General features: G+C 38.3%; 1 protein-coding gene and 1 long non-coding RNA gene across 5 annotated transcripts in view; both read left to right on the top strand.

The window, feature by feature from the left end:
- LOC146472221 (uncharacterized) overlaps positions 1-27,995 on the top strand; it is a 160,568-nt gene that overhangs the window by 20,649 nt on the left and 111,924 nt on the right. The window lies entirely within an intron of this gene.
- LOC146472225 (uncharacterized) lies at positions 88-27,994 on the top strand. Of its 4 annotated transcripts, XR_014866592.1 has the most exons (14): positions 8,071-8,244; positions 11,916-11,966; positions 12,720-12,828; positions 13,106-13,267; positions 13,411-13,488; positions 13,984-14,051; positions 14,342-14,498; positions 15,263-15,424; positions 15,552-15,629; positions 16,493-16,560; positions 17,121-17,234; positions 22,854-26,219; positions 26,779-27,018; positions 27,278-27,994. XR_014866592.1 is itself a non-coding variant. In XM_085119601.1 (13 exons), the coding sequence occupies exons 3-12, from the start codon at positions 12,738-12,740 to the stop codon at positions 26,193-26,195; spliced, it is 4,320 nt and encodes a 1,439-aa protein (XP_084975727.1). In that variant the 5' UTR covers positions 88-162; positions 11,916-11,966; positions 12,720-12,737; the 3' UTR covers positions 26,196-26,219; positions 26,779-27,994. The 4 variants fall into 4 exon arrangements, 3 of the variants coding, with proteins under 3 accessions (XP_084975727.1, XP_084975726.1, XP_084975725.1); XM_085119601.1 differs by lacking the exon at positions 8,071-8,244 and adding an exon at positions 88-162 and having other exon boundaries at positions 26,779-27,994; XM_085119600.1 differs by having other exon boundaries at positions 8,070-8,244; positions 22,854-26,223; positions 26,779-27,994.

Raw genomic sequence — 27,995 nt, forward strand, 5'->3', positions numbered from 1 at the left:
TTACAATTAATTTTAGAGCCATGACGTCGTAACATGTGACAAACCGATTTCGGGTTTTTAGAATGAAAATACGAATGACCACTAATACCGTCCCGAGTTCTTCAAAGTCACTTTTCAAATTTATCAGTCCACCATACAGTGCCAAGACACTAATGTTTTGAGGTAAAAATAACTATAAAACTTTATATTGTATGTGGACTCTTTATATTATGTAATTGAAATGTTTAGAGAAGAAGAACAGTACCAACACAGCTAGACAAACTCTGAGCGGTAGGGTTTTGCATTGTACGGATCTTTTAGTTTCTGTGTTTCTCTTGTGTCTGACTGGTTACGGAAAAAAGTGAGATAACGTAGATTGATTCAATCGGGGACAGTGCTTTATAAATTGATTAAAAAGAATTTTAATTCCTCGTAACAGTAACAATTGTTAGAACGTATCGATACAAAGAAAATTTGCACGAGCGGAGAATATTGTCAAGAGAAATTATATTATTCATCAAATGTTTTGAGTACTGATCAGTATAATGAGGACGGTTGAGTCGGTTAACTAAGAAGTTCCTATTCGTGCTACCTTCCCGGATCTTCATCTGTGCTCGAGAAAGAACTTTTAAAATTATTCAACCTCAAAATAAATAATTCTGACGCATGAGACCGTAAAACATGATTGACTGGTTTCAGTTTCTTGTTCGGGGAAGATAACACTTGTTCAGGGAAAGTCCCCGATTTTGATGTTGGACCGTTATAAAGCTAGAGATGGCGAAATAAGAACAAGCTCTAAAACTTGTGATGCATGACAACAAAGTCAAAACACTACATTTCTGTTTGAGAGTTTTGCACCGAAGATGGAAGTCTTATCTAATTCCGCGCAAATATTATTTTACCCGAAACTGAATGCAATTCGCGTGTTTGCGATCTATTTATAAATTTAGATTTAGATTAATACTAGTGAGTTCATGGACCCTTGTTTCCTGGATTAAAATTCTGAAGAAGAATTTACAATTTGAATAAGAATTAAGGCAGAAAATTGTCGTTAAAAGCGCAAAGGAATTTGTGCGCCTAAGTTATCTACGGTTGAGATTTCTGGGCAAGTACACGAAGCTTTTCAGCTTTTCAGGTTAGTTCAAACTAACTTGCAGCAGAACATTTTATAGCTTGGGTAGAACTCAGTCAGATATTTAGCCAACCAATTTCCTTTCAATTTGTGTCCTCGTGACGTTTGTTACAATGCTTTTTTCACGGATGACAGATCGTAAAACGTGATCAACTGATTTCGGTTTCTTTAAATGAAAATATATTTCCTCATTTTTGAAGTGAGATTCGCCGAATCACACGACTCCTGATTCCTGATCCGCAACACATTGCCAAGACACTTAAAGTTCGAGGTAAGCACAACTAAAACTGGCGAGCTTTGTATGTAGACCGTATAGCTTATGTAGTTTAACAGTTTTAAGGAGGAGGACGAACAATGCAGTTTGACAATCAGTGTATCGATCGTTTTGTTTTGTTTTCGGAGCAAAGATGAAACTCCCTCCAGACTGTGCAAATTTTGTAATTTATCTGAAACTGGATACAATAGCAACTTCATGGACTCTTGTTTCTTGGGTTAGAAACTGCTTAAAGAGGTATAATCCAAGAAAAATTTTACTGCTCTGTGGTTTACTAAAAGGAAACTTATATGTTTTTTAGTTAAATGGTGAAAAGCTGACATGCAAATGAATGACAACTTCCCTGAATTAAACGAAACAACCTACCAAGTAGAATGCTACAGCAACACTCAGTTTTTTAGAAGACAGAATTTTCAAATAACGCAAACTTTTGAACTGAGTTGGAACTTTTCGCCTTTGAATAAACCAGAAATAGAATACGAATTTTAATTTTGTGGTCCATATTTAACGTTGATCTAGGATTTTGTTTTTGTTACGCCGGAAATGATTCCTTGATACGTCAACTTGTTTTTTCCACAGTATAATTTTTGATATCAGGGTTCCAATGGCATGGCTCTATGACTTCGTTCGTACCTGATTAAGCCTGTTAGAAACTAAATCGTTAATTCCACAGCCAACGCCCTAGATTCCATCTCTTTCCTCTGATTTTTGTGACAATATAACAATAGAGTTAAATATACCATCACATTTATTTCATATACCACACGTTCGACATTCTAATCCTACCAGTACGTAGGATATTTGTCCCATGAACCTAGTTTAATGGCCTTAGCTCCCACGAGTCACCTGTAGCACAGTGGTAGAGCATACGAACTAGTAATAGAGCGTTTTCTTTCACGTGACTACCGGCCATATTGGTTTACTGAAACAAAAGAAAGTATTTGCATAAAAATAGAGTTCAATTCCCAGAGGTTTAGTTTGGGACAACAACATGGCCGCCATTTCTTTGTTTTGGGACACCAACATGGCCGCTGTGACGTCCTGTGAAAACACTCTGGTCTTAGGTTCGACTCCTGATACGAGCACTCGGATTTCTTTTTTCCGAGTATGCCTGTTTCACTTTCTAGGATCATGCATTATTCTCAATAGAGTTAATGTTCGCGGGCGTAAATATGTTTTTGGCGCGACTAAGGCTCATTTTAGCCCGAGCCGCAGAACATCAACTCTATTACTGTTATAATAATTTCCGAGCGCATTCAAAAAAGGAATCAAAGACAGTAAAGTGAGCGATATCTTGAACGCTGCCGGTGTCGCGTCGGGGTTTATTTTATTGTACAATAGCTTTCATTGTCGCATAAGCTTAAACTCCTTTAGCAGAACACAGCAAAATTTGTCAAAAAAATCGTTTCTTCTAATTTTTCAAAAGTAAAATGACAGAATTTTGTAAATAGCGAAGAAATAGTCACTTACAAGAGCAAAATTAATCGTGCAATTGCTAAACAGAACGGGTTTCGCTCGACGAAAGACAAATTTACATTCTCCTCGTCGCCGGCGATGGACTGAGCTACTACAGGCATTATTTCCACCATCACCCACGAGATTCTGTAAGTCCTCTTCATCAAGCTGAGACAACTGAGAATTTTCTTCTTCGTTAAGTTTTTTGCAGCCATTTTGTGACTCAAAACCTGAATTTCTTTGTAGATGGCAGCGCCTCCAGTCAAACAAATTAAACCAAACAAGCAAGAAAACAGTGCGAACAGTTGAAGGGTTTTCAGTTCTGATTAGATAGCTACGTTATTTTCTTGCTTTCATTGGCTTGGAGCAGCGGGCACGCCTAAAAAAAATACCCGAAAAACAAAAATGCCTGTTCTGCAGGCTATTTTAATTAAGACGCTCCATTTTGATTTTATTTTTCCCCATCCATTACTAAATTTTATTTGCAAACGACCGGTACAAAGTTTTAGCCCGCGCTGAAATTCGCGATGTAATCGGGCCTTTAGAATTACGATTACGACACAACTTTGATAACGTGACCATGTTTTATCCCACAGTTGACGATCGCTATTTTAAATTTCCTAGTAGTTAGCATCAAAGACCACGGTTATTTTGCCATGTACCCATTCAAGAAAACATAAATGCGAATATCACTTTTAGCGTTTACAAACGTGATTCTAAATCGCTTTAATTTCGGGGACATTAACCAGGGGGGTGGGAGAAAAAGATTTTTGTTTAACGAACGTCTTCTAATGACCCTTGTAATCTATTTACTTACTGATGAGATATTCAATAGGAAACGTAAAAAAAAAAGAAAGAAATATCTTAAGAAAAGTTAACAAAAGCTTTAATTTCTGTAGCCACCTTCTGGAAAATCAGCTCAGAAATAGACAATACTGAATACAAAAAATATCGATATAATTATTTTATCAATTGCTTATTTTTTGATACCACAAGACACTAGTCAAGTGACCGTTGTCAGAACGCCATCCGTTCTGCACGTATTGCGAACCCATGCTTTAGTTTTGGGTTGGGCAGTAATTCACTGATAACAGGGGATATTTACTCAGCCAACGCCCTAAGTTTCCATCGCTGCCCCTCGTGACGCTTGTTACAATTAATTTTAGAGCCATGACGTCGTTACATGTGACAAACCGATTTCGGTTTTTTAGAATTAAGATACCATTGACCACAAATACCGTCCCGAGTTTTTCAAATTCACTTTTCAAATTTATCAGTCCAGCATACAGTGTCAAGCCACCAATATTTTGAGATAAGAATAACTATAAAACTATATTTTGTATGTGGACTGTATATCTTATGTAATTGAAAAGTTTAGACAAACTCTGAGCGGTTTGGTTTTGCAGTGTGCGGATCTCTTAGTTTCTGTGTTTCTCGTGTCTGGCTGATTACGGACAGATAGATTGATTCAGTCGTGGAGAGTACTTTATAAATTGAATAAATAGAATTTTAATTCCTCTTACAATTGTAACAGTAACAATTGGTAGGATATATCGATATAAAGGGAATTTGCGCGAGCGGAGAATATTGTCAAGAGAAATTTATTTTTCATCAACTGTTGTCGAGTGCTGATCAGTATAATAAGGACGGTGGAGTCTGTTAATTAAACAGTTTCTATTCGTGCTACTTTCTCCGGATCTTCATCTGTGCTCGAGAAAAAACTTTTAAAATTATTCAACCACAAAATAAATAATTCTGACGCATGAGACCGTAAAACATGATTGAATGGTTTCAGTTTCTTGTACGGGGCAGATGAAACTTATTCAGGGAAAGTCCCCGATTTTGATGTTGGACCGTTATAAAGTGAAAAATGCGAATTAAGTACAAGCTCTAAAACTTGATGGAAGTCTTATCTAATTCTGCGCAAATATCATTTTACCCGAAACTGAATGCAATTTGCGTGTTTGCCAACTATTTATAAATTAAGATTTAGATTAAGACTAGTAAGTTCATGGACTCTGGATTAGAAATTTTGAAGAAGAATTAACAATTTGAATAAGAATTAAAGTGCCCATAACGGAATTTTTTTATTTTCTCATCTGAATCTTTACATCACGCAAAGAACTTCCGCGAAAAAATTTTTCGATTTGCATGAAACGCGAACTTTTTATGAATTTTACAAATCGTTAAAATCCTATTTTATTGCGGTCCACCCGCCCCGCTGATGAGAATGCCGACGGGCTCACAATAAGGCCACGTGACATGGTCCGTGACGTACATTCAGGAACTCTCGAGTCTATGCACTCACTTGACCTTCAGTAAAGTACATTCGCGGCAGAAAGAAAATCGTCAGATTCGCCGGTAGGAAAGAAAAAATAAGCTCCAAATGAGTATATCCCATGGCAGAAAACTTATCTGACACGGAAAGTGAGCAAACCGCTGAAGAAAGCAGCGAGGACGAATTTGAAAGCGTCGAAGTCGAGGCGATAGATGGCGTCCACGAAACAAGTAATACGTGTGAACATGATGATACACTCGAACCGTACGCGGACGAGCCGATAGCAGACGAAGAATGGCTAAAAAGATATCGCAAGGAACAAGAGGAGAAGCGACGACTCGAGGAAGATTTAACCAAACGCTTGGAGAATAGAGTGCGTGTTAGTGGATGGTAAAGTTCTCACCTTGCATTTTGAGTACGCGATCTTCATTATCATCTGTCAAAACTCTGGCCAAGTACTCACATACATTCGAACGAATTATTTTCCATGTAGGTGTACTTGTGGTAACTGTAGCCGTGATCTGCTAGCAAATATCAGCGAGTGCTACTGCTGCAAGGAACACGAAGGCAATTGGGAAGCGCTGACTAGCGACATTGTTCTCGCGGAACTACAGGAAGGACACGCGTTGAACTGTGATAATAATAGCTTGTCTCGTTCTCTGAAATTTCGGCCAAAAATTTAATTGTAGGATGGAAGTTGTTAGCTTGTTCAATGAACAGGTTAATTTCCTTTTTGTCACTGTCCCACAGTGAGAAAATGTCATCAATAAAACGTTTCCATTCTATTGGTTTTGTTTTGATTTGACTTATCACTTTTGTTTCAATATCGGCCATATGTTTGCAAACGCAACGGCCATTTTTGTACCCATTGCAGTTCCATGGGTCTGAAGATAACAGTTTCTAACAAATTGGAATGAATTTTCCTGAAGAATAAGTTTAAGTATTTCTTTGAGGTAGTGTGACAGTATAGGAGGTTTATTGCTGTGGAATGCCTCGTGTGCTTTGCATACTGTTGTAATTCCCTCTTCCTGTGGTATATTTGTGTACAAGCTTGTTGCATCCATTGATATCTATATAGCATCTTGAGAGACCTTGGTCTTTCCTATAACGTTTACGAAATCCATTGTATCTTTTAGGCGCATACGTCTTGCGAAATGTTCGAATTCTAACAAGAGTTGGCGTCTGATGTAAATATATATTCGCGTCTGTCACCGGTGTCGGGACAAATTTGAGCCCTTTAGAAATATTAAACGCTAACAGGCTGTCGCTAAGTTGTTGGTTTGAAAAATTCTTTTTGAATTATATTTTCTCGTGCTTTTCTCCTTGTGTCTCAATCCGTTTTGTAGTCAATTTTTTTCTGCGCTCTTTGCGCTTGTTATTTGTTTTGTGCCCTTTTTTCTATTTTGAACCCCCGTTGTGGTGGTTAGGTTTTCAGAGATAACGCTGTGATACTTTTCAACATTTTTATTGTTTGCAGAATTCTACAACACATGTGTGTACAATATTTGTTTGAGCTCGTTGAATTCTTGCTGCAGTTTATCTACCTTATCTACATCGTGGTTTACAATGTTTTCTGTGTTCGCCGAGGGCGACTGTTCTCGCATCGATCTATTTACATCAGTGATAGCATTTGTGCTAGTATTTTTTGAGAGCTTGGTCTCAACGAAACTTCGCGGATCTAACGATCTATGAGAATATATACCAAAACAATTAGCGGCGCCATATTTTATAAAACTTGCGACTGAGTTAACAGTGAGGTCAAACTATAAGCCTCAGAAGGTCACAACGCTTAGAATGTCACAAGCGGGTGTGAATATTCAGTATCGAAAGCGGCTTACCATTCGCTTTTCCCTGCTCCTCTTCGAAGGTGGCTCTTTGTCTTCGTCTTCCTTTCGCTTAGCATGTTTTGAAGGATAAACCATAGTTAATTGAGGGACTGGTTATGAAACTTTGCCATGAAAACAATGGTGCTGCAGTTTATGTTGGAAGGGCCGCGACCGTGCACAATCCTTTGTTTTAACGTTCACACCACAGTTGAATATGTTAGCAGGAACGTTTCTATTGGTCAGTTGTTCCAACACATTTCAAAATCTATTGTAGTTTGTACACGGTCAAGGCCAAAATCGCTAACAAAAACATATAACAAAGGAGTTTGTCAAGCTTCATAACCATTGCCTTTTATTAACTATGGATAAACACAAACGCCGATGCCATCCTACTTCAGTTCACGTTTTAAGTTTAAACCTGAATTCATCAGCCTTGTGAAATCCTCGTCATTGAAGTGCATCGAGCGCAAGGACGAGGTCTTTCCAGGCGCGCGTCAACATCTTCCTCCGCTCCAGCATAAAATCGATCCATTTCTTTCGCCTCCTCAGTCTTTGCGGGCATGTGGTGCCAAAGAAAGGAATCCTGTGCATGCTTATCCCATTCGCTTCGTCTTTGATGTTTCCACATCTCGCTGCAACACATCTTTCCGGCATTTTCGAGAAACGTGCAGAAATACCGCGACTTGTTTTCAGTGAGATCCAGAGAAAGGCTGAAGTCACGTGTTCCCGAATGTACGTCACAGCTCTTGCTAAACCGAGAGGAGACTAATGCGAATGGTGGGCCAAAATGGCGGCAAATTTGAACGTCTTATAAAATTCATAAAAAAATTGCGTTTTATGCAAATCGAATAATTTTTTCACTGAAGTTCTTAGGGTGATGTTTAGATTCAGATGAGAAAATAAAAAAAATTCCGTTATGGGCACTTTAAGGCAGACAATTGTCATTAAAAGCGCTGAGGATTTTGCGCGCTTCAGTTATCTACGGTTGAAATTTCTGGGCAAGTACACGAAGCTTTTCGGCTTTTCAGGTTTCTTCAAACTAACTTGTAGCAGAGCATTTTATAGCTTGGGTAGAAATCATCCAGATATTTAGCCAACCAATTTCCTAACTTTCAATATGTGTCCTCGTGACGTTTGTTAGAATGTCTTTTTCACGGATGACAGATCGTAAAACGTGATCAACTGATTTCGGTTTCTTTAAATGAAAATATATTTCCTCATTTTTGAAGTGAGATTTGTCGAATCAAATGGCTCCTGATTCCTGATCCGCAAAACATTGTCAAGACACTTAAAGTTTGAGGTAAGCACAACTAAAACTGGCGTGCTTTGTATGTAGACCGTATAGCTTGTGTAGTTTAACAGTTTAAAGAAGGAAGACGAACAGTGCAGTTTGGCAATAAATCGATCGTTTTGTTTTGTTTTCGGAGCAAAGATGAAAATCCCTCCAGACTGTGCGAATTTTGTAATTTATCTGAAACTGAAAACAATAGCAACTTCATGGACTCTTTTTCTTGGGTTAGAAACTGTTTAAAGAAGTATAATCCAAGAAAAATTTTACTGCTCTGTGGTCTATTAAAACAAAACTTTCATGTTTTTTAGTTAAATAGTGAGAAGTTGACATGCAAATGAGTGACTTAACTTCCCTGAATTAAACGAAACTACCTACCAAGTAGAATGCTAAAGCAACTCTCAGTTTTTTAGAGGACAGAGTTTTCAAATAATTCAAACTTTCGAACTGAGTTGGAACTTTTCACCTTTGAATAAACAAGAAATAGAATACGAATTTTAATTTTGTGGTCCATATTGAATGTTGATCTTGGATTTCTTGATACGTCAACTTGTTTTTTCCACGGTATAATTTCTGATATCAGGCTTCCAATGGCATGCCTCTATGATTTCGTTCGTACCCGATTAAGCCTGTTAGAAACTAAATCGTTAATTCCACAGCCAACGCCCTAGATTCCATCTCTGTCCTCAGACTCTTGTTACAATATAACAATAGAGTTAAATATCATCATCATCATTTGGTCGTTTTCCGTTTAAGGGAAATGGGGCCTTGCATTCTTTCTCTCCAAGTGCCACGGTTTCTGGCACAGTTACTTGCTTCCGTCCATCCATATTCATCTTCTGGAGTTTGGCAAGTCGTTGTACTACTCCCGAGATAACACTCATTGATTCGAGAATTTAAGGTTTCCGTAATCTGTTACTTTTTACAAGAAGGGGTGATTGGCCCCAAGCTCAACCTACTACCGGTAGGAACGGTGGGTTATGCTCTGTCTGGGCTCTACCTCTTGACCAATCCGGCAAGGTTGAACCTGCCAGGGACCAAGGTCCCAGCCGGCATAGCTCTAAAGGTCACTGAGCCTCACAAGCTTCACCACCACGTCAAGGTGATAACCCACGGTGAAGAGAGTTAAATATACCATCACATTTATTTCATGTACCACACGTTTGACATTCAAATCCTAGCAGTATGCAGGATATTTGTGCAGGATATTTCAAGAGTTCGGGAAGGACTATTATAAAAGAAGATTGTTTATGGTTTATGTAATTTGACGGTTCGGAGAAAAAGAACAACAACAAAACGGCTTGAGAATTTCGATGTTTTTGTTTCTTGTATAGAGCAAGGAAATCTTACCAAATCGTGCAACTTATTTTTTCTTAAAATAATTATAAACGCAATAATAAATTTGTGGAATTTTTTCTGTGGGTTAAAAACTGATCAAGGAAGTATAGTCCCAAAATAGAATAATTGATGTCGTTTGTTTGACTAAAAGCAAATTTATGCGCTTTGAATTGAATTGAGAGAAACTCATATACAAATAAATGAAACTTATTGCTTATTGTTACTTCACCAATATTTCCAAAATGTCCAAATAGCTTGATTTTTTTGTTATGCTTTTGCAGTGAGACTTAGCCGTGAGGATAAGCAAAGGAGCTTCATTTGCAATCTGTCTTTGAATTTTGTAGTTCGTGTTAAATGACGTGCTCGTTCACATGAGTTTGGATTTGTTTTGATTGCACCAAGAACGGATTTCCGAATATGATAAGTCCTTTCCTTCTACCGTAAGTTCGGATATCATGGACTCATTAGCATTTATCATATAGACACGAGTGTTTTACTGGAAAATGTACCATTCGTAAAACTCATACGAAACTACATTCGGGACCAAAGGCGGGACCAAAGGTACATTCGGGACCCGACTGGCGTATTTTCCATATTCTCACTAGTGAGGATATTGAGGTCGTTATTTGCCGCTTTTCACGGTTGTTTATGCCAACGCGAAAAATTGCGAGTGATAGATTTGGCTATATAATAAAAAGAAAATTACATGGTGGCTACGCTCGATCGTAAACTATTGTTTTTACTACTCGAAAATAAAATTCATATATTCGCGACGCCGGGTAATATCCTCTATATATTTCTTCCTTTCATTTTGCAACATTAAACCTGGGTCAGAGCTAAATTAAGTTTCCATTACTGTCCTGCATGACTTGTTCTAAAATTAATGTTTTTGTTTTGGTTTTGTTGTTGTTTTTTACTTAAATGACGTCGAAAAATGTGATAAATAATTCAGTTTCTTGGGACAAAAATGTTCTGTGATTTGAAGTTTCACTTTTTAATGTTGGATTTCGGTCTCATGGGATGAAAATATAGTAATTCCGTGTTTGTTTCGATCGTGAATTGGCGACTGATACAAGAGATACAATCCGTAAAAACAGTGCTTTCCGCCTCTGTTTGGCCAAACAAATTTCTATAAATTGACTCTCGCTTTTTCACTGAACTGAGAGAAACTTATGCAAATCAATGATAGTTATTAAACTCCTAACTACTGCCTATTAGAACAACAACAACAACAACAACAACAACAATCAGTTTTAAAAGGAGGCCAGGAGAGAATGATTAAGCAACTCGAATTTTGTTTGACGCTTAACATATTTCCACCCAGATCAATTTGAGTGTTTCTCCCGCATACATGAGTTTTGTTTTGTTTTAATTACTGACACCAAGAAAGGATTTTGGAACAAGTTAAGTTCTTACCTCCCACTATAAGTTCTGATACTATTAATTCTCTAGCTTGTCTCTCTGCCTTTGAACCTTTTGCCTGTTGACTAACATGCGACTTGCGCTATGAATGAAATGAGTAGAAACTAATATGGGTGGCTGGTTAATAAGATTTCCGTGCGAGATTATCGAGGTAGAAATTTTACAAAACGACTGGGACGCCACTCAAACTTGTTAACAAGAAGCATTACAGAATAGTTGCGCAAGTGAGGTCAATAGGGTTCATAAAAGAGTGACAAGAGCGTCTGCTGGATTCGATTTCGCCTGAATAACATAAGACACCTACAGTAGCGTTGAATTAGGCTTTCGTTCTCCTTCTTGAGTTGTGCAGTTATACGCCTAACCAGTTACCAACAGCCATGAAAAATCGAAACTTAGGGTGTTGGCTGTGAAATATGTGAAATCATCATACACCGAAAAGAAGTTCCTTCTCGGGTAAAATTCATTTCAAACAGCTTCATTATTTGCCTTTAGAATGTTCAGTGTATCTGGAAAAAAAGCATAAATGTCCAATTTCCCGTACACCGTGATTTTGCTTTACGTTTTTAATTACTGTCAAATTACGTGACCGAAACCAGCCGTTCTGTTCCTCCTTTGGTGATCTTTGATAAACGATTCTGTGTTCGTTTTTCTTCTGGCGCCATAGGAGGAACGTCCGACCGGTAGTTAGGACGTCAAATAAGGCCTTTCGTCATCAAAAATTGTCTTCTTTATCTGAGTTGCGAATGTGAAGTGTTCATTTTAAAAATTATCCGCGAACAGAAATTCCCTACCCCACCCTTCACAAACCCACTTACTTAACCCAGAGTGTCGGTCGTTTTGTCCTTTAGGTTGTGTGAATGTTTTGTCCCTTTTAAACGTAACTGTCTTGTACTGAACTTGGCGTTCAACATTTTCTCTTGCAGCCGAACACCCTGGCAAATCGCATAATGTAAATTATACATTGGGCTTCTCAGGTAGGTATTAATTTTGTCCACTGTATTCCAATCTTTTCAAATAAGCCAGACGGACACAAGAATATGAGCCCCTTTTTTCACTCTTTCAAGACCGAGATTTTTGGTCTTTTGGGGCTAGGGGTTGGGCAGATTTCCCCTCCTATACCCCTTCATAACTTAAGAGTATTAAAGCTGTGGCATTGCAGCCTGGAGGATGACAGGTGGTTTTCCTTTTGAGGTCCGAAACAAGGTGATGACCAGTTGGCTCAGTTGGTTGAGTATCGGACTACGGTGCCGGAGGTCATTGGTTTAAACCCCAGCCGGACCAACACTCAGGGTCTTTAAATAAAAAATTCAAAATAATTCAAGGTAACAAAACTCTGAAATGGAAGAATAAACTCTTACAAGATTATGAATTGAACAATTGTCCTCAAAGTGGCGCCACAGAGTACAGGAGGCGGGACGCCTTGTTCAACATCCGATTTCCTTTCCTCATGAAGACTCTTCTTGAAAATATCCACAGAAATGAAGGGAAAGGGTATTTTAATGACACAAAAGATAGTGAGACTCCAGGAAATGAGCTTGACGAACGTGGATTACTTTCGCGATTTGGTGCTCGCTGTGATTTTCTGATTTTCCGACTGCGCAAAATTCAGCTCGGCGCGCAATGCCAATTGGGTGAACATGGGCCTTTAAACGAACATTTTAGATTTGTCTTTGAAAACAGCAACAATGGCTAACAAACTAATGAACGTACAAACATTCAATCCCTAGGCTGAATTCCCAGCATTCATGGCGAGGAGTCCAACCAAAGTTACAGATGAGAGTGACGTCACTCCAGTTGGTGAAGATAAACTGAATTTTGATGACAACACTTTGAGAGGTGAGAAGAAACATATGATGAGATGAATTTCTTCAGTACGGTATATCTTGTTTTACCACATCTTGTATTTTGATTCCCATTATAACCCCCTCCCCGCATTTCTCTTCTTCGCAGCCCGGGTGTGACAGTATCACCAGTTCCAAGCCCCGCTGATAAACTTCGGTTATAAGCCCACTTATCCCCCATCCCGTTCAAACTCTCACGAAGTGAAGTAATGAGATTTTTTGGGGATACGAGTAATATGCAAGCCTTTTAAATTACTTAATTTGATTTTTAGCCATAGCAGAGGTTTACAATAATGAAGGTAATGAGAGATACAAAGAGGAAGATCTCAGCAACGCCATACACTTCTACACGGAAGGAATTGAAGTGAACTGTAAGGATGAAGAACTGAAGGCCAAACTTTACAGCAACAGGGCGGACGCATATTTCTGTTTAGGTAAGATGTTTTTATATATTATAAGGTTTTGCGTAACTAAGGTGTTTTAACATCGCACATTTAAAGAGTACTTTAATTTGAAACCCCATTATCTAATGTACTCTCCATTTACTTATCTTAATTCTACATCTATCCCTCTACAGGAAATTATGAAGATTCACTAAGAGATACAAAACTTGCCACTGGTTTCCAGCCACTATTTATCAAAGCGATCGTGAGAGGTGAGATTTTTGGAGAATAAAACTCCATTTATCAAGACGACGGTTGTTTGCAGTTCAAAATTCATAAAGTTCAAAATGTTTTGCTTAGTATTACGTTCGTAGAAAGTTACTTTGTATTTATGGCGGATTAAATAAAGCATCAAAGGGCCAGTTATTTAAACTGAGTCTAACTTAAGCGCCGGCTTAAGACAATCAGTGGGCCTCCAAATCTGTTTATAAGTGGTTTCAGTTTTCTAGTCTTAAAAAACTGTCTTTTAATAACTGATCTATAAAGTTTAATACTAATTACATAGATGACAGATACAACATTTTAGTATTTCAACGTAAACTGTTACATTTGTGTTACTTCTTCTTGCAGCTAAGCTTACCCGGGATAATACACCGAGGGCGTCCTTCCCTCGGTGTCCTTAGAAGCCTAGTAGTATTTAATTATACCATCTACCCTGTTTTCAATAAAAAAATATATGTCTAACTTACATTATTCTCTTTTATTAGGGGCAAGTGCCTGTGTTCGGCTGAGTCAATATGAGGAGGCCATTGCGTGGTGTGAAAAAGGATTAGCAGTATCCTTTATTGCCGAAGCTACGACGAAAAATATTGATCAGATTCAAACTTTATTATGAACCCTTATTCCTGCTATTGTGTCCAAAATCAACACTGATTAGGACAAATTATTTCTTTGATTCTTCATGACAATTTCAATGCCGTTATTTTTCTAAATTCGGGAAGAGCAAAAAATTGACAAGAAATTAAGACAGCTTACCCATTTGACCTTGTGCCGTTAGTTTGACGGTTTTGGCAACAATTGATAACTTTTACAACTCACGTCTTACAAATCTTGACATACGGTAAGATTGACAACGACAACCAGAAGTTAATGGAATTAAGGAGCTTGTCTGTGACAGAACAGAACAAGCTACAAGACGCAGTCAAAGAGGACAATGCAAATGAATATGACGTCACAGCTGCTACTGAGAAAACACTGGATAATGATGAAGCCAACTTAAGAGGTGAGGAGTTTACAGTAATGATCACTTATGGTCTAAGAGATTTTGACAGTTTTATTGAGGGGTTATAGATCCTAGGCGTACTAGTTCTTAGGCCGAGTGATCATTATTTATGGTTTGGAAGCAGCAAGATGGATCTCGGCACCTGGTCAGTCTAAACATGTGATTCCCCCTCCTATTATTATGATGTCTCTCTCCACCCACAAAAGGGTATCGTTGTAACGTTTACTTTTGTATACAATTTTAACATTTTCTTATTGGTTTGGATTATTCTTGAATCGATTTGAAACGGTTTTCCAAGTTTTGGAGAAAGCGAGAAATCCAAGATGGAGGCTGTAAAGAATTAGTGACGTTACTGGACCGCTGTTATTTGACGTCATCACCCCATTTTACGGACACCAAAGGAAATAGTTTTCCCACGATATACGATATACCATGCAGGTTTTATTATCATAGCCTTAATGCTCTTGATCGTTGGAAGTGCAAGTAGAACGGACCCTCCCCCCCCCCTCCAAGGCCTAGTAGGGAAATTGAGGCAATTCTAATGACATGCAGTACGACGTAAGGATTTTCCTGTTATACTAGGTAGGCCACAAATCATCATAGCCTTGGCTAAGCTGCTTTACTGGTAAAACCCATGGATTGGTTTTAATAAAATCATTTTTGAAACTTTATTCGAAAAATAAGATGTTCCAAGTTTAGAGAAGCTAGGGATGATGTTTCATACAATTCATTCATACGAAAGCCTTTTATTTTCTTTAATTTAGCAATAGCAGAGCTCTTCAAGAATGACGGCAATGATGAATTCAGGAAGAAAGATTTCAGAAATGCCATTCTTCTTTACACAAAAGGAATAAAAGTCGATTGCAAGGATCAAGAACTGAAAGCCAAACTGTACAACAACAGGGCAACCGCTCAGTTTAATCTGGGTGAGAAAAAAGTTTTGAGGTTTTCATCATTTTGTCAAGTTAATGTATTACCACAGAAATTAAGAGTGGTTAAGTTAGTGGTAGCCTCGTCAACACGGTAGATAACTTTTCATTGATTTTTACGCAGGTAACTTCCATGATTCACTGAGGGATGCAAAGGCTGCCACTGACTTACAACCGTCTTATGTCAAGGCGATTATAGGAGGTAAGAGTCACCAAAGGGTCGGGAACGATGAAAAATTAATTTAAAATGAAAATTCAAAACTTGCAGCTAAGGTGTGCTTTCTTAAAGGTTGCCAGCACTGATTTCCATCACTTGTCAAGTTTTCGTCACTTGACGGATGGATATAACCATTCATTATTAGCTTATCACAACAACAATGGTATCCCAAAGACGCCAAACATTGGTGAACAAGATATGGTCAATATCTCAACACAATAGGTTACCATACATTACAGCAAAAGCATAACCTATTAAAACACCCTTTAATTTTATCGTTATTGGTTATAACTGAAAAACGAGCTTGCTGACCCTCATTTTTCCAAAGTTTAAGAAAATTCTATGAAAGAACTTCAGAGTCACCTTAAATTTTGGAATGTTGCTGCGGTAACCGATTATGTCGAGAAAATTACCATATCTTGTTTTCCAACGTTAATGCATTTGTTTGATATCCTTATTGTTGTGTAACCTGATAAAGAGTGGTAGTATTCATCCGTCAAAATATAGTAACTTCTTTCGGTATTTTGAAAACCAGTCTTTTACTCATTCTAACTCTTAATCGTGTGACTTGTTTTTTAACCCTGAAGAATTAAATAATTACCAGGAAGTAAAAGATGAGCGTAGCGTATCGAGCTTTTAAAAAAGTGTTCAATCATTTTAATCTTTATCGATTGTTATACAGAGATTAGACGAGCAGTAGCGAAAATATATTATCATTTTGACGTACCGTTCAACTAATTTGCTAACTCCGTTGAGTGGAAACAATTGTGAATTATGTAATTGATATGCATATCATCAGGAAGGAGAAATATTTGCCAGAGTACTAATCAAATTTTATTTTTCACTAGGAGCAAGTGCCTGTGTTCAACTGAATCAGTTTGAGGAAGGCATCACGTGGTGTGATAAGGGATTAGCAGTATCCTTCATTGTACACTAACAAATAAAAAGAGAAATAGATATTACTCAGTCTTACAGCTTTGAAATAACCAAAACTTGACCTATTTGCAAAAATGAACTCATTTTAAGAGAAATAATTGGATTATGATGACGTTTTTTGTGCACGCAACTATTTTCCACAAGAAACTTTTTTTTGAAGCGTGGCACTCCAAGAGGGATCTAAACACAGACTAAGAGAATGCTATTCTGACATTAAAAACTTTAAAAGTTTCTGAAAAGTTGACCGTTTTCTTGCTCACATTGCCCACTTTCAACACAATCGTTTGAATCATTTTTTCTGTTAGCCGTTTGACTTTCTTGAAATTCTTGTTTTGTTAATGAAAAAGGCTAAAGGTTTTAGGTCAAAACATAGCTTGGTACGCTGAGCTTCATATGGAACGTTTTGAATGCCTTTGTCATAACATTTTACGTCCTATTGTAATTCAGTGACCACGCGTTGTCTCTGGTGTTTCCCATAGGGGTTTTGGAATCTTTGATGACTTCTGTTTTTGACTTATTAGAGATCTTAACCAATGTAAGATTGACAAGAAGAACCAGAAGTTGCTGGAAATAAGGCGCCAGTGTGTGAGAGAACAAAGCAAGCTGCAAGCGGCTGGGAAAAAGGTAGCGAAGGATCAGTCAGAAACTCAAACGGTAAGTTTGAAGATCTATTCTGTGTTTATTAGTTGAGAAAAACAACTTAATTAGCAACGCTTATAGAGCATTACCAATATGTGGCATCGCACCTTGTTGATTGTTTCGTTGAATTCGGATTACACCAACTATTCCATTTTGCATACAAGGAAACCCTATAACAATTCTGTGACTAATCAGTGTCTAGGTTTCATCAACGACAATTCTTGGCAATCTATTGATAACTGCTGGACCTGTTGGCGGCTCAATGATCAATTGTCAACTGAAATTAAAAATCGTAACATTCTGTTATCCGAAATTTGCCCTGGTACCTGGCCATTTGCTTTGCTCTTGTGAATCCTTTACCAGACATACGCCGATATCTTAAGGTGAAAAGACGCCGTTATATTTTAATACAAACCCAATGTCTGGGAGCTAAAACAATTTTGCGACGCGTGTTTTATTCATCGGATTAGCAGAAGTGCGGCGCAGTGAGTTGTCTCGGTTACTAAGGTAACACCACCTGAATAATGTACTTGAAAACCTGGGAAAACGTTGCCTTGGCTGCTGGGCAAACCCTTGCCCTGGGGTCACAATACCTCCTGTAAAATAAGGCTTTAGATCTAGGTATTACAACCAGCAAACATTTTCGAGATTAACCCAGGGGCGTATAATACAAGAGAGGGGAGGGTAGATGCCAACCATTTCAACACTTTTTGGACTATGTTTAGCATCTCTTATACCGTGTGGGGTAGGGGGAGGAGGCAAGACTTTAAATACCTGTTCACTTTTTACCATTGGTCTCGTAAATATATTTTCGTGTAACAGGTGATGTTGTCATGGAAGCAAGTTTGAAATAGGCAAATTGCCTAAAATTTTGTGGTTTTTTAAACACAATTCTTAGTTTAAAAGAGCACAAAACTTTTCTGGCATTTGTCTATTGGTAATTGTTTTCGATTCATTTGAAGTGATTTTCTAACGATCGAAAATCCAAGATGTTAGTCTACGTAGCTGGCAATATTGTCCGCGCGTGAATATAAAGTTTTCTTAGTCGGCGGAGAGGCCAAGATAGGTGTAACCCGCGACAACGAGAGGCATAAGCTTCACGAAAATACCACCTGACAGATCTCCTTTACCCCATTCCCCTTGCGACTTTGCCGCATTTTCGCCCAATTTTCGCCTGTCGCCTAACATCCTGCCAACTACGCAGCCTACCAAGATGTCGCATGCAATTATGGTTGCTATAACAATCAATGACGTCAAATGCTATCATCACAAGACCACCTTATCTTGTAGTGGACAAAAAAAGGGCTGGGTCAATACCAGTTTTGGAAGTGGATCAAATATCAGTCATACTCCGTTCGAATGAAAAATCAACGTCTTACGGACAAAGAAGAATTATTATATTGATTTTGCACATGATAACATTAAAAAATTAAATAATTGAAAAGGTAGTTGCTAAAACTGGGCGTTGAGTATACATGGCGCTTCTTAGTGATAGCGTGAGTGGTATTGAAGGATATCGAAGCAACCGATGTTTCTCGTAAGTTGCGATATCATTCAGGCAAGACCCTGTATATATATAGAATGTTTGGTATCGAGATCTACCACCCTTCTATCCATTGACAATAAAACGAGGTTAAAATATGCAACAGAACAAGAAGCCTAAGGGAGGTGTTCCAACCATGCTCCATTTTACCATGTTTTAGATGTGAATTTACTAGTACGTCTATGGATTAAAATAAAACTGAGCTAACAAGATTAATTTCTAGGGACGACCTCAGTTTTTGACATGTCTTTTGCAACACCAGAATCCAATATATATCTTAACTTGAACCGCTTGTTTGTTTACAGTTTTAAGTTTCTTTGAAAACTAAATTTTTGGCAGATATTTACGATGAATTTTAATCGTTAGCGACGGTATGGAGTTCTTCCAGGGTTAGAAACACCTCGCTGTCGAAACGAAACTACGCAAAGTACGTAGCTGGCGACTAACGTTTGAATAAAAAAAGAATTTATTTTGACTTTACCTGTTGTGAACACCCATGCAGAGTATCGAAATCTATTGAGTCTTTTGATTTCGATTGAGATAACATCATAAAGTGGTTATGACTCCCCAAACGCTAGCTTGTGATTGGCTCATAAACTTTGACTAACACTTCCACACGTACTTGCATGGGTTCGTCATAAAGAAATCAAAGCTTCAAACCTTTTTTAAACACCAACATCAAAGGTTGATTTTTGGTAAGTTCCTTGGGATTTAAAAGGATTACTAGACTTAATACAAAGCTCGTCAAGAACTTTGTATCGGCATCTATTCAAACAACTTACTTTGACAGATTGCTTTCCATAAATCTGAAAAGCCAAAGCATTTTTGCATGAGGGTGTATTATGCTTTATTTTACTGCTTTTTCAGTCCTTATCCTTTGTTAACTTCTTTCAGGTTTATGGTCACACTAAATAAATATTTCTTTAGCGAATAAATTTCTGTTGAAAAAGTAAGCATACCATGTTTTGGATGTGAATTTACTAGTACGTCTATGGATTAAAATAAAACTGAGATATCAAGATTAATTTCTAGGGACCTCAGTTTTTAACAAGTCTTTTGCAAAACCAGAAACCAATATATTTCTCAACTTTAACCGCTTGTTTGTTTACAGTTTTGAGTTGCTTTGATATCTAAATTTTTGAAAGATATTTCCGATGAATTTTAATCATGAACGACAGTATCGAGTTCTTCCAGGGTTAGAAACACCTCGCTGTTGAAACGGTTTGCTGCACTGATTAACAATAAGTTTTCTTGTAGCACACGGACGTGTATAAATCTGCAAGAAGAGCTTCTATTGTTGGCGTGGCCTAGTGGTAAGGGCGCCGGACTTGAAATCCGGAGGTCCCGGGTTTAAGTCCCGCCTCGGCCACGCTTGTAGATAGCCAGCTGGTTTGCCTCCTGCCAGTTGGGATTTTTAACATGTTCTGTTTGATTTGAGTATTGTTTGTTTCTCGTTATTTCTGAGTGGAATGCCTGTAAACTAGCTTTGGGTAGCTAAGTGCATTTCCACTATATACAAAGCAATTATTATTATTTTATTTTATTATTATTTTCAAGCCGTTCTAATTAAAAAAAGGCACGAATTACGAAAAAGAACTGACACAATTGAATGACATCGAGATTCTATAAATGATGGCCATAACATGTCAATGAAGATTTAGAAAGAGAACTAGAAGAAGGTAAAAAAAAAAGGCAAATCCGCATAGTTAATTTTTTTTGTCATCTTCAAGACAATTCAACACTACTCCGTAAAAACTAAAATCTTAAACTAAGATTTTACCTTACGTTTCCCGTCTTATGCAAGACCACCACCACATTAAATTGAGACGGTGATCATCTTATTTTAACACAGGAGATCTTAACTGAAGACTATCGGAGTCTCAGTTAGTATATAAGATAAAAGATCGTCTTAAATATTGTCTTTAAATCGTCTTCATTTGAGAAGCGCTTATCTTAATCAACATTGAGGCATCTTACTTTAAGAAAGACCAGTCTTAATTATATTAATCTGAGTCGATGGGGTCCTTATTTTAAACCGTTTTTTGGTCTTGTGGAAATTTTAAGACGCCGAAGCAGACTATAAGATACTGCCATCCTACGTAAGATGCAATACGCCTTAAGCTGGCGACACACCTGGCATTTTGTACGACGTTCGCAGCAAATTTGATCGCCAGCGAAAATCGCAAGTGATTTTCGCCACCGATTGATGCGGACACACCTGGCGATTTTTTTTCGCCGATCGCGGCTTTGTTCATGTGATAAAACCGCCCAACCTGACTGATTGACTTAACTGGCAATTCGCAGCGATGAGCGTAAAAAAATCGCGGGAACGGGCACACTTGGCGAATTTAATCGCCGATATCTGACATGCCAGATATCGGCGATTTAATACGCCGATCTCTACTCTCACCATTTTAGTTCTCGGTAAAAAAAAATAAATAAATAAAAAAAGGCTAACTTGGAAGAAATAGAAAACGCCATTTTTCGCGCGGTCCTTGCTCGGAAACAGCACGGAAACGCTTGCTACGCAGGCTACAACACAAAAAGATCCAAATTTTGGAAAGCCCTTCCTGATTGGTCCATTTAGAAAATGCAGACCTCATAGGACAACATGACTTCTTTTCTGATTGGTTGATTTTGATCCAAACTCTGCAGACACGGAGTCTGGAGCTTTGATCCAACACAAACTCTCACCTTGTTTAGAACAAGCTGATTTAATATACTCCTCATGATCAAGCAGCGTAAAGTGGAGAATTTACAAGAATTTCGAGACAGCAACTTCAATATTCAAATAACAAGACATCTGGACATAAAATACGGGCTAAAGCCCCGGTAAACGTGGTAACTTACACGAATTTGACGGCATGCGCGAGACAGAAGATTGACAATGGAAATGAAGAAATTACTGTCGCTTTTTATTGAAAACCAAAGATGACTCCAACAATTCTACTGCATCACCGATCAGAGGAATGAGTGTAGTGACAATCTGCATTCCATGCTATTAGAGGTCTCTATGATATAAAGGACTTTAAGACCAACAAAACAGTAGTTATTGGCCGCGGCCCGGCCTCTGTTTTCCGGTGAATTTACGGTAAGCTGATTTCGATAAGCTGTCTCATTTAAATTAGATTTGGTGTAATAAAGTACTATGGATTGAAATTCGCTGTGTTTTCGTTGCTCCATATATCATGTTCAAGCTTAATGGTATTAAACGCTCTCTGTCAGTTTTTTAATGTAGTGACCATTGCAGTTACCTTGCTTCGAAACTTAAATCAGTTGAGATTCTAAAGCATCTAGAATAAGATTGTTCAAATCTTGAGTTAAGCTGAAAATATGACTTACCACAGCACTTTGAATCTAAGAAAAAATCATCTTAATCTAAGACGCCATCATCGTATAAATAAGAAGAAAATCGTCTTATCCTAGGATGAATCGTCTTCAAATGAGATTTACGCGCTGTCTTACCACAGCACCAGAATTAAGTGTAAAAAACGTCTTAAAGTAAGATTTTAGTTTTTACGGAGTAATAAACAGACCCGCTTGTTATCTTTTGTTAAAACGTGATCATACTTTTAAATGTCAAATCTCATTATCTATATGTTTTACAATCATTGTCTATATGTCCTTTTTCTTCTCTCTAAAAACTGTTATAATCTTTTATCACGAAAGACTAGGAACAAATGTTAATTTGTACATAAGCGGTTTGTAAGTACATAATGGTCACCGGTGCTGACAGCCTGCGAGCAAGCTCTCTTTTAGGTCAGCCTCGAAAGGATTGAGGGGCGGGGGAGCAAACGAATAGCCCCAATCCTCTCGCCGCTCGCGCTATCCTTCCGCGGCTGACCTAAAATAGAGCTTGCTCGCAGGCTTTGATGCGGATGACGATTTCGATTAAGATTGATTATAAATGTGTTTTCATTCCTTTGCCGTTAAAAATCAAATAGTGTCCACTTTCATTTCGTGCTATAATACTTGACAGCTTATTTAAACAACTACTTAAGGACAAAAGATCAGCAAAAAACTATTCCAGTTGCTATTTATAAACCTACCGCCTGTTACAGGGTCCATGATTGGTTATTTCCGTTTGACAGGACAATGGCACCTTTGTGGTCAAAACTGGCAAAGATCCCAAAAGCGTCTGTAGAAAAAGCAGTACTTCTGGCAGTTTAAGAAATACCCACGGAAATAGCAACACACCAATACAAAACCGTGGACGTGAAGTAACAATTACAAAGGAAACAGGAGAAAAATTGCAAGAGGAGAAACTGGATTATAATCTTGGAAACAATTCTCACAGACAACGAAATTTCAAAAAAGCCATAGACTACCATGAACGTCACCTAAAAATCGCAAAAGAAGTTGGAGACATCTCAGGTGAAGGAAAGGCGTATTGTAATCTAGGCTGCGCTTATGACAATCTTGGAGATTTCAAAAAAGCCATAGACTACCATGAACGTCACCTAAAAATCGCAAAAGAAGTTGGAGACATCTCAGGTGAAGAAAAGGCGTATTGTAATCTAGGCTGCGCTTATGACAATCTTGGAGATTTCAAAAAAGCCATAGACTACCATGAACGTCACCTAAAAATCGCAAAAGAAGTTGGAGACATCTCAGGTGAAGGAAAGGCGTATGGTAATCTAGGCAACGCTTATGACAGTCTTGGAGATTTCAAAAAAGCCATAGACTACCATGAACGTCACCTAAAAATCGCAAAAGAAGTTGGAGACATCTCAGGTGAAGGAAAGGCGTATTGTAATCTAGGCTGCGCTTATCACAATCTTGGAGATTTCAAAAAAGCCATAGACTACCATGAACGTCACCTAAAAATCGCAAAAGAAGTTGGAGACATCTCAGGTGAAGGAAAGGCGTATTGTAATCTAGGGTGCGCTTATGACAGTCTTGGAGATTGCAAAAAAGCCATAGACTACCATGAACGTGTCCTAAAAATCGCAAAGGAAGTTGGAGACATCTCAGATGAAGGAAAGGCGTATGGTAATCTAGGCTGCGCTTATGACAGTCTTGGAGATTTCAAAAAAGCCATAGACTACCATGAACGTAACCTAAAAATCGCAAAAGAAGTTGGAGACATCTCAGGTGAAGGAAAGGCGTATGGTAATCTAGGCTGCGCTTATGACAGTCTTGGAGATTTCAAAAAAGCCATAGACTACCATGAACGTCACCTAAAAATCGCAAAAGAAGTTGGAGACATCTCAGGTGAGGGAAAGGCGTATTGTAATCTAGGCAACGCTTATCGCAGTCTTGGAGATTTCAAAAAAGCCATAGACTACCAAGAACGTCACCTAAAAATCGCAAAAGAAGTTGGAGACATCTCAGGTGAAGGAAAGGCGTATGGTAATCTAGGCAACGCTTATCGCAGTCTTGGAGATTTCAAAAAAGCCATAGACTACCATGAACGTGTCCTAAAAATCGCAAAAGAAGTTGGAGACATCTCAGGTGAAGGAAAGGCGTATTGTAATCTAGGCATCGCTTATGACAGTCTTGGAGATTTCAAAAAAGCCATAGACTACCATGAACGTCACCTAAAAATCGCAAAAGAAGTTGGAGACATCTCAGGTAAAGGAAAGGCGTATGGTAGTCTAGGCAACGCTTATCGCAGTCTTGAAGATTTCAAAAAAGCCATAAAGTACTATGAACGTTACCTAAAAATCTCAAAAGAAGTTGGAGACATCTCAGGTGAAGGAAAGGCGTATTGTAATCTAGGCACTGTTTATGGCAGTCTTGGAGATTCCGAAAGGGCAATAGAGTACTTTGAACGTGGCCTAGAAATCGCAAAAGAACTTGAAGAAATTTCGACTAAAGGAATAGCGTATGCTAATCTTGGCGTCGCTTATCACAGTCTTGGCGATTTTAAAAAAGCCATAGCCTACCTTGAACGTGCCATAGAAATCGCAAAACAAGTCATGGACAAAGTTGGAATTGGCCAATCATTTTATCAGCTTGGTAAGGTCTTTCAGTCAACTGGCGCTATATTTAAAGCTGCCGATTGTTTTCAACAAAGTGTAACAACGCTCAATGATGTAAGACATCATCTAGTGTTTAAGGATGACTGGAAGGTGAGCTTGCGGAATTTGCACCAGGATGCATACGTAAGTTTATGGCGTTCGTTGTTATGGCAAGGCAAGATTATGGAGGCTCTGTTATCTGCTGAGCAGGGACGTGCACAGGCTCTGAAAGATCTCATGGAGTTGAAGTATGTAGCCAAAGACGCCCAAGTATTATCAGGCACAGAAATAGAAACTGTAGCTGACATTTCAGGTTTTCTTCCTTGCAGTACAGTTTTCATAGCGCTTGAGCATCAAGAAGCAATTTTGTGGGTTTTCCAGAAAGGAAAGGATGTTCAGTTAAGACGAAAACAGATCCCCGATGGTCAAGTTGATGTCGACACTTTCTTGAGCTCCTTAATGTCAACTGCAAGGCAGGAAATTGATGGAAGGGCTGTTCTCAAATGTGAAGATCGTTCATTGAATACTGCGAGAGAAAAATACCTCACAGATGAGAGATCCCCTCCTGAGAAGAGACGAAATAAATTCTCACATCTCCAGCAAGGTGCTTTAAAGTTATTATATGAGACCATCATCAGTCCTATTCAAGATTTATTGGTTGACAATGAAGTTATATTTGTTCCCGAGGGTCCATTGTGTTTGGCTCCTTTCCCTGCATTCTTGGACTCAGATTCAAGGTACCTTTGCGAATCTTTCAGAGTGCGGGTGATTCCATCGTTGACAAGTTTGAAATTGATCGCAAATTGTCCAGCAGATTACCACATTAAGACTGGGGCGCTTCTCGTGGGTGATCCTTGGGTGCAAGATGTTACTTTCGAGGGGACGAAGTTACAGCAGCTGCCATTCGCACAAGAAGAGGTGCAGATGATTGGGAGAATACTGCACACTGCACCGCTCATTGAAAGACAGGCAACGAAGAATGAAGTGTTGAAACGACTCTCTTCGGTTGGTTTGGTGCATATTGCAGCACATGGGCGGATGGAAACAGGTGAAATTGCTTTAGCACCAGACCCTATACCAGTATCACGGGCTCCTGTGGAAGAAGACTTCGTTTTAACGATGAAAGATGTGCTGAATATTCGGATGCGAGCAAGACTGGTTGTGTTGAGTTGTTGTCATAGTGCCCGCGGGGAGATTAAGGCTGAGGGTGTGGTTGGCATAGCACGAGCATTTTTGGGTGCCGGTGCTCGGTCTGTTCTGGAATCATTGTGGGCGATAAATGACGAGGCCACTATGGAGTTCATGAGAAGCTTCTACCAGCACTTAGAGCAAGGAAAGAGTGCCAGTGCAGCTCTGAACCAAGCCATGAAATGCATGAGAGAATCTGACAGGTGTAGTGAAGTGAAGCATTGGGCTCCATTTGTACTCATTGGTGATGACGTCACAATCGAGTTTGTTGGAAAGGAATAGTTGACCGTTTAGTTGACCTGGAATGTAAGTAAGTTGATATTGAAATGCTGAACTGTTGGAACTAGAAAATTCACCATAATCCTTCCATTCGATTTTTTAGTGCTGATTTAATCAACATTTTGAAACCCGATATTTAAAAAAGAAAAAAAAAACGTTTTTCCTAGCAACCAAGTGCGTTTTGCGAGAATTTGTGTTTTTCTTCTTTGTTCTTTTGTTGTGGTTGTTGTTGTTGTTTATTACTTGTTACTCAAGATTGTTTTCCAGTGTGAAAATGTTTGATGCAAAGCCAGTAAACTCTCACTCCAAAATAACTTAGCCTTTCATGCATCCTTACTGATGGCCAATATGATATTTCCTGGCGTTTAGTGATTTGTAGCCAGTTATAAAAACACCTGGTGGTGGATGACTTGATCAGAAAACGATTAAGTCCTCATCTGAAAATGTATACAAACAGTTTTTGAAGTTGGTCCGGTAAATATCGAAATCCTTTATAGAATGACAAAGCATAGAGGGTAGAGAAAGCAAAAACAAACTCTGTCACTAGTTACTAAACTTGTATCTTTTTGTTGTTTTTGCTTTGTAGCTGCTAAATGCGGAGCTCAGTAATAAATGAAGAAAAAGACCAGAGGATCATTGATAATGGCTTACATGACCGAGGATCATAATGGCAAGACAACGATGAATAGGAGCTCGTTTAAAAGACTGTAAATGGCTTGTTAATTTCAAGTATCGCAGGGTTCTGAATGTTTACTTAGTAAACGGTTATCAAAGATCCGGACTCCCTTTCGAAAACTGTTCGCTCTACCTTCAAATAATGACATGTGTTTACAGCTATTTCAATTAACGTTGTCGGATTAAAATTTAGCTAAAAGACAAGACCGCAGTGTTTTCTGGGATTATTTTTTATGAATAATTTCATCAAAATCATCCCTGCACGTGCAGGTCATTGTACTGCTAATTACAACCTATTGTTTTCTCCAGGCTTGACTGATTTTGATGAATTTATTCATAAAAATCCCACGTAAACTTTCGGTCTTGTCTTTTAGCTTCATGCTTTGAACCGACAACGTTAATTGAAATAGCTGTATACTAAAGAAAGAAAAAGCATCGTAGTTCTAATTGAACCAGGAATGTTATCGAGGATGTTATATTTGATAAAGAAATGCGATAATTCTTTACTGCTGAAACCGCAAGTCGGATGAATGTGAGGAAAGCGTAAGACGAGACTCGATCGGTCACAAATGATGCATTTAATAAATTTTGTCCAATCTGCACAGTGCATCAGACACAGGAATTATTCCTTTGAAACATTGTTCCCTTCGAAATAAATTTCAATCTGGTACGCAAAATAAATGTCATGTCGATTATGTGCATTATTAGTGAGAGACATTTTCCTTAGTGGTTAATTGGGAATAGGTCGTATTTGGACCCTTTTAACCGAGACTTCCTGGGGCCGCCCATGTACAGTACAGTGTATTATAATCATAATTTTCCATAAGGATGGTACTGCTTCCACGATTTTGATAAGAGTCAAATGTGAAGTATCTGAGGCTTTTTCAAATTTTTCATATTTTCTGTTTACACAGATCAAATAACTTCTCAGTGGATAATAATTTATTTATAAAAATAAAAGACCAAAGATAAAAGGAATCAAGCTAGTGTCTTGAATAAAAAGTAGGACGTCTGTTTATCGCAGGTTTAATTCATGTCGTAATAGACTAATTTCGAAATTTCAAAATTCTAGCTTGTTTACGAGGCTTAACAGAATACAACGAAATAAATTAATCATTCATCTCTTAG

This window comes from Pavona decussata, unplaced genomic scaffold (genome assembly GCF_977016875.1).
Source record: "Pavona decussata unplaced genomic scaffold, jaPavDecu1.1 SCAFFOLD_100, whole genome shotgun sequence".
Classification (NCBI taxonomy): domain Eukaryota; kingdom Metazoa; phylum Cnidaria; class Anthozoa; order Scleractinia; family Agariciidae; genus Pavona; species Pavona decussata.